General features: G+C 41.1%; 4 protein-coding genes across 5 annotated transcripts; 2 read left to right on the forward strand and 2 right to left on the reverse strand.

Annotated features, from left to right (window-relative positions):
- Window positions 1-2714: 2714 nt before the first annotated feature.
- On the reverse strand, window positions 2715-8255 carry LOC112349669. Its single transcript, XM_024684482.1, has 2 exons — window positions 7974-8255; window positions 2715-2813 (listed from the first exon to the last, which is right to left on the reverse strand). Exons 1-2 carry the CDS (start codon window positions 8253-8255, stop codon window positions 2715-2717), a joined length of 381 nt encoding a protein of 126 aa, XP_024540250.1.
- A 63-nt stretch (window positions 8256-8318) lies between these two features.
- On the reverse strand, window positions 8319-10830 carry LOC9635159 ((6-4)DNA photolyase). Of its 2 annotated transcripts, none has more exons than XM_024684577.1 (14): window positions 10542-10830; window positions 10414-10485; window positions 10257-10334; window positions 10032-10202; window positions 9890-9958; window positions 9744-9830; window positions 9580-9678; window positions 9439-9522; window positions 9280-9366; window positions 9138-9209; window positions 8966-9079; window positions 8826-8913; window positions 8678-8773; window positions 8319-8627 (listed from the first exon to the last, which is right to left on the reverse strand). In XM_024684577.1, the coding sequence occupies exons 1-14, from the start codon at window positions 10827-10829 to the stop codon at window positions 8431-8433; spliced, it is 1602 nt and encodes a 533-aa protein (XP_024540345.1). In that variant the 5' UTR covers window position 10830; the 3' UTR covers window positions 8319-8430. The 2 variants fall into 2 exon arrangements, with proteins under 2 accessions (XP_024540345.1, XP_024540344.1); XM_024684576.1 differs by having other exon boundaries at window positions 10257-10337.
- A 76-nt stretch (window positions 10831-10906) lies between these two features.
- Window positions 10907-11936, forward strand: LOC112349670 (pentatricopeptide repeat-containing protein At1g11290, chloroplastic-like). Its single transcript, XM_024684483.1, has 2 exons — window positions 10907-11844; window positions 11927-11936. Exons 1-2 carry the CDS (start codon window positions 10907-10909, stop codon window positions 11934-11936), a joined length of 948 nt encoding a protein of 315 aa, XP_024540251.1.
- On the forward strand, window positions 11818-14160 carry LOC112349692 (pentatricopeptide repeat-containing protein At2g13600-like). Its single transcript, XM_024684575.1, has 2 exons — window positions 11818-11928; window positions 12006-14160. The coding sequence occupies exon 2, from the start codon at window positions 12032-12034 to the stop codon at window positions 14099-14101; it is 2070 nt and encodes a 689-aa protein (XP_024540343.1). The 5' UTR covers window positions 11818-11928; window positions 12006-12031; the 3' UTR covers window positions 14102-14160.
- Window positions 14161-14438: the final 278 nt, after the last annotated feature.

The following is a 14438-nucleotide window of genomic DNA, read 5'->3' on the forward strand; positions in this document are numbered from 1 at the left end:
GGTCACTCAAACCAATATTATTCAAACTCAAAGATGTTTAACCATAAATATTCTAAGATCTTAGATTGATTGAAAAAAGGGTACACTCTTATTAATAGGCTTTTTCTTTTTATATTTGAACCCTTATAAATCACTTTTCAAATCATTCTCTTTAGTTACTTACAATAGTGAGGTTGAATAAATATAGTAATAAAGTATAATCTAACATAAATTGTAAAGTGAGGACAAATATGGCAAGTTTAAATGAAATTGGTGCTTTTGAATTTTTTTTCTTTCAAAAAGGGGATAAAAAGGATATGGATAACAAATGGAGTGAATCCAACCTTTTATATATGGTGTTAGATAAGGATAAAAGTTATAAATCTTAACTCTCAAAAGTTGATTGTAGAGAAGACACAAAAATAACTTTGTTGATGGTCATATATATAAGTTAACAATGATTTCAAAGGCTAATAAAAGGGAAAATGTAGTGATGGAATTTATCATTTGTTACAGTGGTAATTAATGGATTACAATTGCCTTTAAAGTCCCTTATTTTAGTATGGAGTGGTTTATTTGAGTGTTTAGCAGTTGTATTTGAGGTTTCAATTAGGATTTTGTTATTAGCTGATGTTCATGTTATAATTGTAAATTTTATTTCTATCATGGTTGTCAACAATTATGTTGTATATATTGATGGTCCTATGAGAGTTTTATATTCTTGCGATAGTGCCCAATTGAAGCTCTAGATGTTTTGTTAGACTTAACTTCTTCAAATTTTCTATATATGTATATATGTATGTGTGTGTATATATATATATATATATATATAACACCATAAATAGTGGACCATCTATTTGAGATTGAATTTATTCTGTGGTTTAGATCCCAATTAATATACCTTCCCAAACACTCACAATATTATATATATATTCATAAATGACCAGTAAATTATACATTTTTAAAGAGACTATTCTCTTGTTTTCAGGGTTTAGAGGCTGCTAAACCCTTGGCTTGAATTTGCAAGTGATTACTAATTCTCACTAAAAACTTTATTAATGCAAAAAAGTGGTTGTCTATCATCAATCTATTAGCACAATCTGGTCAATTCAACATGACTAGCAAAATAGACAATCCATATCAAGCCTGTTAGCCTAATTTAATTGCTTGGTAAAGCAAATCACGTTTTGGACATTTTATAATTAACAATAATAACATTAATAAAACACATGATATACTATTTATAAGAAGTTTAAGTATGAATTTTATTAAATTAAGCTGAATAGTCTGTTATCCTTGTTCTTAGCGCTGCTACTAGGAACATCAGTGAGCGTGTTTTGCAATTCATCTGTGATGTCCAAAGTGTGTCAAAATCATGCAAAGCCGAAGATGATTTATACCCAATCAACTCAGGCATTCTAGGACAATGTCCAAGCTTGCTACAAGTAGCAGGACCGGGAAGCTGCCATACAAGCACTGCAATATAGGGTTCAAGGATCCATAGAAGTCAGGAAACTGGAGAAATTGAATGGTAAAAACCTTTGCCCTTTTAAATTATGCACATCAAGTGTAGTATCGACCACCAAAGATTGCAAATATATTCTATCATAGTGTCCAGCAGTAATTTTTCTCTGCATCTCAACTCAGGCAGAACCAGCATTCTAGAGGAAATAGTTGATCAAAAGCAAAGAAATAGCACTTGGTAAATTGCTACATCTTCCTTTTCTTTCCTGTACTCCACGATAAACAGGCAGAACTGGGCCTTGAGGGTCTCTTTATGTTGCTTATTGAGGTTGGGATCTACTAGTACGTTTCGGTTATGTGTTCGGAACTTAACATCAAGTTCATTTGCTTCATCCTCGTAATCACTTTGAGAAACAGTTCAAAACTACAATCAAAATATGTTATTTAATGCACAACCGAGCTCCTGACCTCCTTGCTAGGCTCCTCATCCTGGGCCTACATAATCAATGTGAAAACAATCACTAGTATAGAAACAATGAAAATGAAGCAAAGTTGCTTATCAGAACATATTTCTCGTTGTATTAGTGGCCAAATCATTCTCTTGAAGGCGCTTCACAGCTTGCAGCATCTCTTTTGCTTCGAAACGCCCTGGACAGGTGAGTGTAATCCTGCTGTGATGGTGCAGAGATGCATTGGAACATGTCAACAAGCACGAGGTGATACGGTCTTATATGCGTAGATCCTGAGGCTTCTTACAATTGCACAGTGTTGTACAAAAGATCAGCAGCGTTTCTTTTTTCATGAGACCTCCATAAAATTTGTTCTCTGAGCCCAAGCAATTCTCAATGGATCCCTCCGTTTTGATAGGGCTAGATCTTTTAATTTCTGGTTTCATTCGTAGAGAACCTAGATGATCCAGTACGCTCTCTTTGACTTGATGTCTCTTTCTCTACAGTGAAGTTTTCGTCTTTCGTGATTGCAAGTTTAAAGTTCCCATTCTTTCTAAAGTGCCTAATCTTCGTTTAGGAAAGCCTTTGTCAAGAAACTAGGCTGGGGAACGCGATCAAAATCGCCACAAAGTTTCCTTTGGACTAAGTTGGATTTGCTGGCTTACAAACAGATCACTACGAGCTCATCATGTTTCTAAGAAATCACTCTAGAAATTCTACGGGTTTCCAATCGAGGCAAGATTGCAATTCATTTTCAAATGTCGTGTCTAGAAAGTTACCGCTAGAAATCACTTCTTTGGTTTTAACACCTCTAGATGAGATTTACAGTTTGGAAATCCTTTTGCTTGTGAGACCAAGCAGCTCCATCACCTCTCTCAGAATCGTCGAGTTTTCTTCTTCATCGCCCACCTCATGGTTTGCCTTCCACAAAGGGCGAAGAAAGCTCCTCCTCCTCTCGCATGAACTCCTCATCCACGGAACTCGTCTTTCCAAGAAACGCGCTCCCAGCCTTCCTCATCATCATTAGCTACTCGCGACTCCACTTCGCCAAAGAGCTTGTAGAGCAGCTCTTCCTCTTGCAAATACCAGGCTCTCTCTTTGCACGATTCCATGTGAAGTCCGTCTTATTCATCCACAGGTGATCACCAAGCATCTCTACACCACACCCAAGCGCCATAGATCTTCTCTCGAAAGTCTAGTTAGCCCTTAAACTAGTCTCGTTATATACTGCTAAGGCACCTTGATAATATTCTTTCTACCTTCTCCTTTACAAATATACTTGTGTTTAGTATAAGGTTTTTTTAGCGATGCCAAGAAACTGACCTTATATCTAAAATCAATCAAAGAGGTACTACTGGCAATTCTTTGATCAACTTCGCTGGCCTTTTGGCTTGGACCTTTAATGAACCTTACAAACTTATATACCTGGATGTCTGGAAAGGTGCTCAGCAGACTTCTGTCCAGCAGCGAGTCACACTGTGAGAAGTTCCTGGCTCCAGTACCAAGGGCTGGATCTCCATAGCCCGGTAGCAATTGGAGCTGAGACTATGTCACTAAGTTGTCCCTCAGCTTCTAAGTAACAGAAGTTATCAATGTATACCTTTCCTTGAATCAATATTAATAGTTTTAACAATTTAGAAATTTAAAGCATCCCTCTAAAATGACTTTTTTTTTTATAATTAGAATATACTGCATGTCAAAATATGTTTAATGTATACAAATGACAAATTATAATACCCAAACATGATAAATTATATGAAAAACATCTATATTTCCAGAAGGGTCTTTCCCTTACTATATACATAACACTTCAAGGTGGAAGAAGGTTTATAGGAAACATATTACTTGGTTTATAGAATATATTTAAAGATTTGCTAAATATTTATTGATGTGAGTCTATTGAATATGGAAATGGAATATAAAAATGTGCATATCAATTAGCCCAAAAACGTTAGCTTATATATATTGGAGTGAGTGGTTTGAATTGAAACCAATTTGACAATTATTAAAATTTAAGTACACTGTATGGCCATTAATATTAATATACAGCATTGTAACCATTCACTTAGACCATATCATCCCCTCCTCTTGAAAGGATGGAAGGTAATCAGGGTTCACTAGTTAACATATTGGGATTTGGAGGAACATTATAAGGAAGTATCAGTGGATCTATAGATGGTATTAATTGGTCTTAATTTCTTTGTATGAAGCCTTTTAGTTGTTGTACATGCATAATTTTTGGAGGATCAATTTGTTGAATGTCATTCTAAATCTTATAAACTTGTGATCCAATTTGCCACAACACCTGATATGGTCCCTTCCACTAAGCAAAAAACCCCTTAGATAAACCATATACCGTAAGATTGGGAAAACATGCTAATATAAAAACATCCACTTTGTACTTTGTAAGTGGACAATAATAGGAGTTGTAGGATTGTTATTGTCCTATTTGTATGTAGCCAAAGTGTTCAATAGACTTTGCTTAGACAAGTGGAAGAATGCTTATCAAATATTAATCCTAAGACCTAACATCAGTAACTTGTGGTAATTGCAAAGGTAAACTTAACTCCGCTGGCAATATCGAATCATGATCATATAAAAGTTTATATGGTGAAGCACCGACATAACTTTGCACCCTATGACATACGCATATTGAAAAGAAGGCAAATAACCATCCCAATTCAAATGTTAAAAATTCATGTACTTCGCGATTATCCCTTTGAAGGTCGGAATAAGCTATTTCACTAAACCATCTATCGTTGGATGATAAGCATTTGTGGAAGTGTGGTGTATCTCCAACTGAGATGTTAAAAAGTAAAATGCCTCAACTATGAATATATGACTATTATCTGAAAGAATTCGTTCTGGACAGGAATGTTAAAACATCACTTGATTGAAAAAGAAATATCTAATAACAGTTGCAAATGCACTAATAAGAGCACTAACTTCCACTCATTGAATTAGATAGTCAAAAGCAATAATAATATGCTTATTGCTAGCAATCAACTGTGGAAAATGCCTCATAAGATAAAATGCCACCAACTTAAACAAATAGGAAATTACAATTGACCCTAACTGTTCTTCAATAACATGAGGGGGAGTATTATGAATTTGGCACTAAATGCAATTATGTATATACCAGATAACATCATGTTGTATCTTTAGCCAAAGACTTGTGCAACTTCTCTATTATATGACAATTTCCCATATACCTACTTACAATAGGAGAATCATGGTAAGTATAGAGAAAGCATGGAATAAATATCAAAAGCAACACCAGCTCTAAATAATCATTAGGATCCCTCCCCACAAAATAAAGAAGGTCGTCCTTAAGGCGATATTAAGAATGTAAATGTCGAAATCACAAGTCATCATCAAGTGATATATAATTCTCAAACTCATTACGAAGCCTTTAGATCCATGGGTTAACCTTTTAAGCCTCACGAACCTTGTCAAAAGAAGGTAAATTTTGCTCCACACCTTGTGGACATTAAACATTAAATACAACAACTGTTGACAGTATAGAATCATTATCCAAAAAATCCATAAATGCTAAAATAATAGATTTGTCATAAACATGAGAAAAAAGTGAAGAAGGAAGAGGAAATTGAGAAAGAGCATTAGCATTAGCCATAGAAGTCCTCGAGTGATGAACAAGATCAAAATTATATATTTAAAGTTTGAAAGCCCATTGAGTAGTTCCATTTTAATAATGAAGTAATTGCAATATGATCATATTTTAGTAATGTCTGATAACCATGTAGATATGCATGAAGTTTCTTGAAACCCTAAGTTATTGCTAAATACTCCTCTATCATGGAGTAGTTTACCTTTACTAATTGTAATGTCGGCTAATATATGTAATAGGATGGCACTAATTAGGAACACTCAGGCTCTCTTGCATCAACATACTTCCAAGAGGATATCAAAAGCATCCATGTGCAAAATAAAAGGTCAAATGTAATTAGGATATGCAAAAACTAGAGGAGTCGTCAACAACTCTTTAAGATTCATAAATATTTGTTCACAATTCATGGGCCAAATGAAAGATGATGTTATCAACTTTAACAATGTTTGTAATAGTGCAGTATAATCAAAAAGATGATCAACAAAATAGTTGAGATATTGCACCTTACCTAAAAACATTACATATCATTTACATATTTTGGAGTAGGGAGCTAAAAAATAGCTATAAGTTTGTCATGATCAACTTACAAACCTTTATGAAAATTATAGTACCCAATATAAGTTGTGTCCTTAGACCTAAACACACATTTTGATCGCTTCAGCTTTAAACCAACTTCCCATAATAAATCCTAACACCTTATAAACATCATAGCCGTGTTCCTTTCACGTCCCCTTTAAGTGGATTAAAATATCATGTATAAAATCAACAATCACTTTTAGCATATCCCAAAGAACCTCATCCATCATCTACTAGAAAGTTGCTAAATTATTGTTCAACCCAAATGGCATCACTAAAACCTTTTACAAACCAAATGGCATATGAAAAGTAATTTTGAGAATATTTTCCTTGGCCATTAGCATTTGGTAGTACTTAGAAACAAAATCTAATTTGGTAAACTAACGACTTCTCCCTAAACAATCCAGGAGATCAATAGTGTGAAGAAGAGGGTATATATTTGAAATTGTCATTTTGTTTAACAGATGATAATTGATGCAAAAATGAATTATAAAAAAGTATAAGATAAGGGGGAAAAATTTCAAAGTTGACATAATTATGCCGCAACTAATCCATACTAAGGATAAGGTCAAAAACTTAAATTGACACCACCCATAATAATTATAACTCAATCTCGAGATCACCCACACACATAATTAAGTTTGCCTCGTCCCATACATATATATGTGTATGGCTATTGCTATAAAAAAATGAAAACTAACTCTGCCATATGATGCAAATGTAGATGGCAATATGTGCCAACAAAAAAAGCATTAGAAGATAAACTCAAAACTGTATTAATTAACACATGATAAATTGCTCCATCTTCCTTTTCTTTCCTGCACTCCACAATAAACAGGCAGAACTGGACCTTGAGGCTCTTTTTATGTCACTTATTGAGCTTGGGATCTACTAGTACGTTTCCATTATGTGTTCGGAACTTAACGTCAAGTTCATCCACTTCATCCAGGCTCCTCATCCCGGGCCTACAAAATCAATGTGAAAACAATCACTAGGATAGAATAGAAACAATGAAAATGAAGCAAAGTTGCTTACCAAAACATCTTTCTCGTTGTTTTAGTGGCCAAATCATTCTCTTGAAGTCACAGCTTGCAGCATCTCTTTTGCTTCGAAACGCCCTGGACAGGTGACTGTAATCCTGCTGTGACGGTGGAGAGATGCATTGGAACATGTCAACAAGCACGAGGTGATACGGTCTTATATGCGTAGATCCCGAGGAGCAAAGAGGAGCAAAGGGGCTTCTTACGATTGCACAGCACTAACCTTGTTGTACAAAAGATCAGCAGCGTTTCTTTTTCGTGTGACCTCCATAAAATTTGTTCTCTGCGCCCAAGCAATTCTCGATACACCATATGCTGACAAAAGGCTCCACTGCATTGAACGTCCCGATATGCCATAGGCTCAGACCTTGGCGACTTTGCTATAACCCCGATTGCGGCTGCGCTACGTTCTCTTTGACTTGATGTCTCTTTCTATACAGTGGAGTTTTCATTGGAATTCCTTTCGTTTAAAGTTCCCATTCTTCCTAATGTGCCTAATCTTCGTTTAGGAAAGCCTTTGTCGGCTGGGGAACGCGATGAAAATCGCGTTGATAGTCTAGGACTAAGTTGGATTTGCTGGCTTACAAACAGATCACTACGAGCGCATCATGTTTCTAAGAAATCACTCTAGAAATTCTACGGGTTTCTAACCGCAAGATTGCAATCCATTTGACTTTCAAATGTCGTGTCTTACTGCTAGAAAGCACTTCTTTGGTTTTTAACATCTATAGATGAGATTTACAGTTTGGAAATCCTTTTGCTTGTGAGACCAAGCAGCTCCATCACCTCTCTCAGAATCGTCGAGTTTTCTTCATCATCGCCCACCTCATGGTTTGCCTTCCAGGCCACTTCCTCAAAGAGCAAAGAAAGCTCCTCCTCCTCTCGCATGAAATCCTCATCCACGGAACTCGTCTTTCCACTCCCAGAAACGCGCTCCCAACCTTCCTCATCATCATTAGCTACTCGCGACTCCACTTCGCCAAAGAGCTTGTAGAGCAGCTCTTCCTCTTGCAAATACCAGGCTCTCTCTTTGCACGATTCGTTTGCTGCCCATGTGAAGTCCATCTTATTCATCCACAGGTGATCACCAAGCATCTCTACACCACACCCAAGCGCCATAGATCTTCTCTCGAAAGTCTAGTTAGCCCTTAAACTAGCCTCATTATATACTGCTAAGGCACCTTTTCCTAGATGATAATATTCTTTCCACCTTTTCCTTTACAAATACGTTTAGTATTTTTTCTTTCTAGTGCCGTCATCAGTACCAAGGGCATGTCTTATGAGTTTTATTAAATTAGGCTGAATAATCTGTTATCCTTGATTGCTTTTGTCTCTTGTTCTTAGAGGTGCTACTAGTCGGAACATCGGTGAGCGTGTCTTGCAATTCATCTACTTGTTCCCGCGAGACATTCCCATGCGACGATTTGCTTAGAGCATACGCCGCTCCCATTCTCTCCCGACAGATTTTACTGGCAGCAGCATGATCGAGCACTGGATGCAACAAGGCAAGGAGCTTAGCCAAAAGTTTAAGAATGATTTACCAGGTGTTGGATAGTCTTTCCCGATGATGCACTTTGCTTTCCTCTGAATCTCAGCTGGAGCTTTCCATGGCTCGTAGATAAACTCCTGCGGCATATCTAAACGTCGTCCTTTGGTTTAGTGTTTTGACAGGAGATTATTTCGACTTGCCTTTTAGAACGGGGAGAAAATGCTTGATATAGTTCCCTTGACGATCGTATTTCTTTGCAAACGTGATTGGGGAGTAAATTCGATGGTACTGGAATTGAGCACAGTAAGAGGAGGAAGCAAGAATTGAAAGGTTTTAATACCTGATTGAAAAACGCAGAAGCTGAGAGCCAAAGCCAGTTACCATTGTTGATAGACCAATCGGCGTCAATCAAAAGCCTATCGAAGACATCTCGGCCTTTCTCCCAGTATACAAACTGTCCAAATTTGAAGGAATGTTGTAATGACCAGTAAGGTAAAAGAGAAAACACTTACCATATCACCCCTTGTTAAGAAACAAGCGACTGCATGACGAGCTAGATGGTGCATCCATCCCCATTTTCGTAACTAAAATCAGCAGAAAAGAAAGGAAAAAACAAAAGTGTTTAGTAAAGAAGAAGATGGAGTAGAAAGAGACCTGTGTCATGGCAGCGTCTATCCAGGGATAACCAGTACGTCCATCTCTCCAAGCACTCAAAAGTTCATCGTCGTCCTTCCAAGGGATCTAGACCAAAGTTATGGATTGATCGAACCAAAGCTTAGAGCAATTAAAAAAAGAGAAGATGAAGGATTTTACTTGCTTGCAAATGGGGTTCCCAACCATCTTGTCAAAATTCGCAGTAGCATATGCAGCAGTATAGAAGAACTCCCGCCACAAGAGCTGAGCGAAAGAGGCTCACGGAATCTACTTGATAATAATGCACTAAACTTTGCTTACCTGAGCTTCCAAAGAAACTGGAGGACTCGTAAACGACTTCGCCCTGGAATAGACCTCCTTAACGCGAGAGTAGACAAGCCGGGAGGAAAGACAGCCAAACTACGCAAAAAACTGTGTGGAGTGAGAAAGAGAGATATTTGAACCGGTGCCTATATTTCGTGAACCTTCAAGTATGGAGAAAGAACCGTGGTCGCAGGCTTTATAAACGCAGTTGGATCTCCTTTGGGCTTCTCGAATTCGCATACCCACTTCTACTTGCAAAGAAAAAGAATTTTTGAAAACATTGAAGCAAAGTTTGAGAAGTTAGTACCTCGTTCGCAAGACTATCCTCCAACCGAGTTAGTGCTACAGTTTCGCCACCACGAAACGGAGAAAAATCCTTTTAAACACACAAAGAGCGATTTAGCAAGAAGTAAATCAGGAGGAAAAAAAATTAAAATAAAATCATAAACCTCGTGAAAATCGGCATAACCGAGCTCCTCAAGTGTTGGAACTGGGACCACTTTGATCCCATGAAGATCACCAGTCGGAGGAATCGCAGATGGACCATTTCCAATTGGCTTTGTGGCTGGAACAAGGTTTTTGCAGAAGGATTGGAAGGTTAGAGGTGCCTTGCCACCATTCTGATAGAGAAAACCACAAAATATTAGTAAACAAGAAGGGAATGAAGTCGTCACCTTCGCTATCAGAAGATCTGGATTGAAAATAGTGTGGCTCACAGGACAGTGGAGCTCAATTCCTTTGTCTTTAGCATGCTCCTGTTCTTTGAAACAGTAAGAACTCTCGAGAAAAGAAAAAAAAAAAAAGCAAGATGAGATGAGCCAGGAGTTCTACCTTGATCTTAGCATCTCGATCCAATGCATAGGGTTCCGTGTCAAATTCAAAGCACAACTTCCTGATTCTCCACTGGAAAAAAATAATACGAGGCTGCTTTCAAGAACAAAAAAGAAAGAAGACTCCACCTTGTCAAGAAGCTCTGGAATTACTTGGATTGGATTGCCGTGGACGAGCAGGAGCTTACTTCCCCGGGAGCTCAAATTTCGATCCAGATCCTGCAAGCTCTCGAGCAAGAACTGGATGCGATTGATCCCAACTCGAGCAGACCCTGGCGATGACGCTCTTGGATCCGGCGCCAAGAACCAAGGATCCAAAACAAAGACTGGATACACATTTCGCGAGCCATGGCACGCGGCTTCCAGCGATGGATTGTCGTGGAGCCTCAGCCCCTTTCGAAACCACAAGAGCGCCATAGCCAAGAAGCACTCTTTGTAAACCCTAGTTCCTAGTTTTTAAAATTCTCATTTAAGCGCGAAAAATTAGGGTTCTTATGGTCGTATCGCCAGGGCAAATCTCCCAGAGGCGATTCCAGCGGCGGCTCCTCGTTCAGCTTCGATCGGTGAGTTCTAGATCGACATTGGAACAGGGATCGCGAGACGGTCGCATCGGGAGACTGCTTGCCGGATTGAAATCCTGCGCCAGGGCAAAAGATCTTCCGGGTGGAAAGAGACTCCAACGCGAGGCGATCGCCAGCGGCAGCGCCTCGAATGTCTTCGTGGCAACAGCGCTGGTGGATTGCTTCGCAAAATGTGGAAGCATGGCAGATGCTCGCCAAGTTTTCGACGCCATGGCCAGTCGCGACGTGGTGTCTTGGAACGCTCTTCTCCTTGGGTATGTCGAGAATGGCGAGAGCGAGCTCGCATTGGAATTTTTTGCCGGAATGGGAGAGAAAGGCTGCGAGGGAAATGCCAGGACGTTCCTGGCGGCATTCATGGCTTGCTCAAGTTTGGCTTCCAGAGAAGCTGGAAAATCACTAGAGGGGAAGCTCGTCAAGCTAAAGTCACTGGAGAAGGGAATGGATCTTCACTCGCAGGCGTGGAAAAGAGGAAGAGATTGCCAGGAGAATTTCTTCATGGCGACTGGACTTCTCGACATGTACTCCAGGTGTGGAAGCATGGTTGACGCTCGACAGGTTTTTGATACCATGGAAAATCACGACATTGGCTCCCTGAACGCACTGATCGTGGGATACGTCGAGAATGGCCATAGCGAGCTTGCTTTGGAGATCTACTCGTCCTTCCGACAAGGTTCTAGCTTGGTTGCGAACGCTAAAACTTTCCTCGCCGCCACCATGGCCTGTGGAAACTTAGCAGCAAGCCAGGGAGAAAAGATTCTGGAAACGGGGAGAGCTATACACTTGCACGCGGTGAAGAGCTGCTGTGACGGGGATATATTTCTGGCAAACAGCCTGGTGGACATGTACGCCAAGTGTGGAAGCATGCCAAACGCTCGAAAGGTGTTCGACAGGATCCCGGCTCCAACTTTAGTGTCGTGGACTTCGCTCATCCAGGGGTACGTAGAAAACTCCCAGAGTGCTGTCGCTCTGGAACTCTTTGGCCTCCTAATGAAGAAGTGTTGTACCGTTCCAGATGCCAGGATTTTTGTCACCGGGATTATGGCCTGTGCTAGTCTGGCGTCTCAAGAGCAGCCAACTTTGGGAGATCTCAGCGGGAAGGATGTTAAAACGAGAAGCTTGAACAGAGGGCGAGAGATCGTCTCCATGGCTGAGGAGAGTGGCTGTGGAAAGGACGTCTTTCTCTTGACTGCGGCAATCGATATGTACGCGAAGTGTGGGAGCCTAGCGGAGGCGCAGAAGTGCTTCGACAGGATGCCGAGACATGACACCGTGTCGTGGAACGCTTTGCTTCTCGGCTACGTGGAGAACGAAGAAGCAGACTTGGCACTGGAAGCTTATCAGCGGATGCGGCTAGAAAAATGCCTGCCAAACTCGAGAACACTTCTGGCCTTGACGATGGCATATACGGCTTTGGCTACGAAAGAAGCTGGGGAACTCATCTATGGCCGGGTGGTGAAGACGAAGAGCTTGGAGAAATGCACGGCTTTGCATTTGGAAGCCGAAAGGCAAGGCTTTGCGTCCGATATCATTCTCGCGGGGGCATTGGTGGATATGTATTCGAAGTGTGGGAGCCTGGCAGATGCTCGCAGAGTTTTCGACGGTATGCTACATCACAATGCAGTCGCATGGAAGTCACTGATTCTGGGATACTTGGAAGCTGGCGAAGACGAGATAGTTTTGGAGCTGTTTGGGAGGATGGGAGGATTTACAGGCTGCGTCGGCGATTCTCGGGTGTTGGTCGCTGCACTAGCGGCTTGCTCCAGTGCTGCTGTCCGGGAAGAATCCACACAGCTCGCTGATGGAAAGTCCGTAAAGCTGAGGTGCTTTGAGACTGCGTTTGCGATGCATGCTCAAGCAGTGCCTTGCGGCTGCTTCTCGGACATCTTCGTGGCGACTGCGCTGATCGACTTATACATGAACTGCGGAAGGATTCTGGAAGCTCGAGAGGTCTTCGACATGATGGTGGATCACGACGTGGTGGCCTGGAACGCTCTGATACTGGGATACTTTGAGAACGACGAGAACGAGCTGGCTTTGGAGATGTTTGAGCGCATGGAAGCTCAAGGCGACTCGCCAAACGCAGCAACCTTCGTGGCCGTGCTAAGTTCCAGAGCTGCTTTGGCGACCAGAGAAGAAGGAACGAAAACGATCGATGGGAAGCTCGTGAAAGTCAAGTCACTAGAGGCCGGGATGGAACTCCACAGCCAGGCTGCTCGAACGGGATGCGACTCCGACGTCATGGTGGTCAACGCGTTGCTGGATTTCTACGCAAGGTGTGGCAGCCCAGCCGATTCCAGGAGAGTTTTCGACTGGATGCCTTGCCACAGCGTGGTGTCCTGGACTTCTCTGGTGGCCAGCTACGCAGAGAATGGAGAGGCGGAGCTAGCCTTGAGCATCTTCTTCCTCATGGAAGCTTCAACAGGCTTTGCTCCGGTGGCTCGCTCGTTCGTCGCTGCACTGAAGGCCTGTGGAAGTTTGGTGGCTCTCGACTGCGGCAGAGCCATTCACGCAGCGATCAACAGGGATGATCCTCGCAGCAGCAGTAAAAGCAGCAGCAGTATTCTTGAGAGATCTCTGGTGGAGTTCTACGGGAAGTGTGGGAAGGCGGCCAGCTCTCACAGGATCTTTGATGCTCTCGCCAGCAGCAGCAGGGACTTGAGTCTGTGGAACTCGCTCTTGGGGAGCTATAGCCACCAGGGAGACGCGGCTCGAGTTTTGGAGCTCTTTGGCTCCATGCACGACGAAGGCTTGAGAGGCGATGGGATCACTTTCTCGTGCGTCCTCTCCGTGTGTGGCCGGACGGGGATGGTGGCCACGGGCAGGAGCTTGTTCCAAGCGATGAAATCCTCGGAGTATGGAGTGGAGCAAACTCTAGAGCACTTCCACTGCATGGTTGATCTTCTTGGACGTGCAAATCTACTGGAAGAAGCCATGGCAATGGCAAAAACGATGCCATTCGAGGCTACTACTGTGACTTGGACAATTCTTCTCAGTGCCTGCTGCAAATGGAAGAATCTGGATGTGGGAAGTATTGTGTTTGAGTTTTTGCTCAAGTTGGACTCCAGGAATGCCACACCATACATTCTAATGTCTAATTTATGTAAATAAATTGAACTTCTATTAAGGTTTTCATCTTTGTATTTGCCAACATATTTCCAAGATTATGGTGGTTCATAACCTTGGAAAGATGAAATATTATTTTGTATTTCTAAGATTATAGACTATCACAACAATCTTATCATAGTAAAATTATTATATGTGTTGCTAACCTGAGAAAGGTTTCACCTAGTATATAAGACAGTCTTAGAAACCTTCACATCTCATTCAGAGAATCTCACAAGAAAATGGGTTGTGTTTCTTATATTTTGTCTTTGATTTTAATGTTGCTCCCATTTTCTTCTCTTGCAGCTAACGCAGTATGTGCTCCAGAGATCTTTGTATTCAC

Source organism: Selaginella moellendorffii, unplaced genomic scaffold, assembly GCF_000143415.4.
Source record: "Selaginella moellendorffii unplaced genomic scaffold, v1.0 SELMOscaffold_41, whole genome shotgun sequence".
NCBI classification, from domain to species: Eukaryota; Viridiplantae; Streptophyta; class Lycopodiopsida; order Selaginellales; family Selaginellaceae; genus Selaginella; species Selaginella moellendorffii.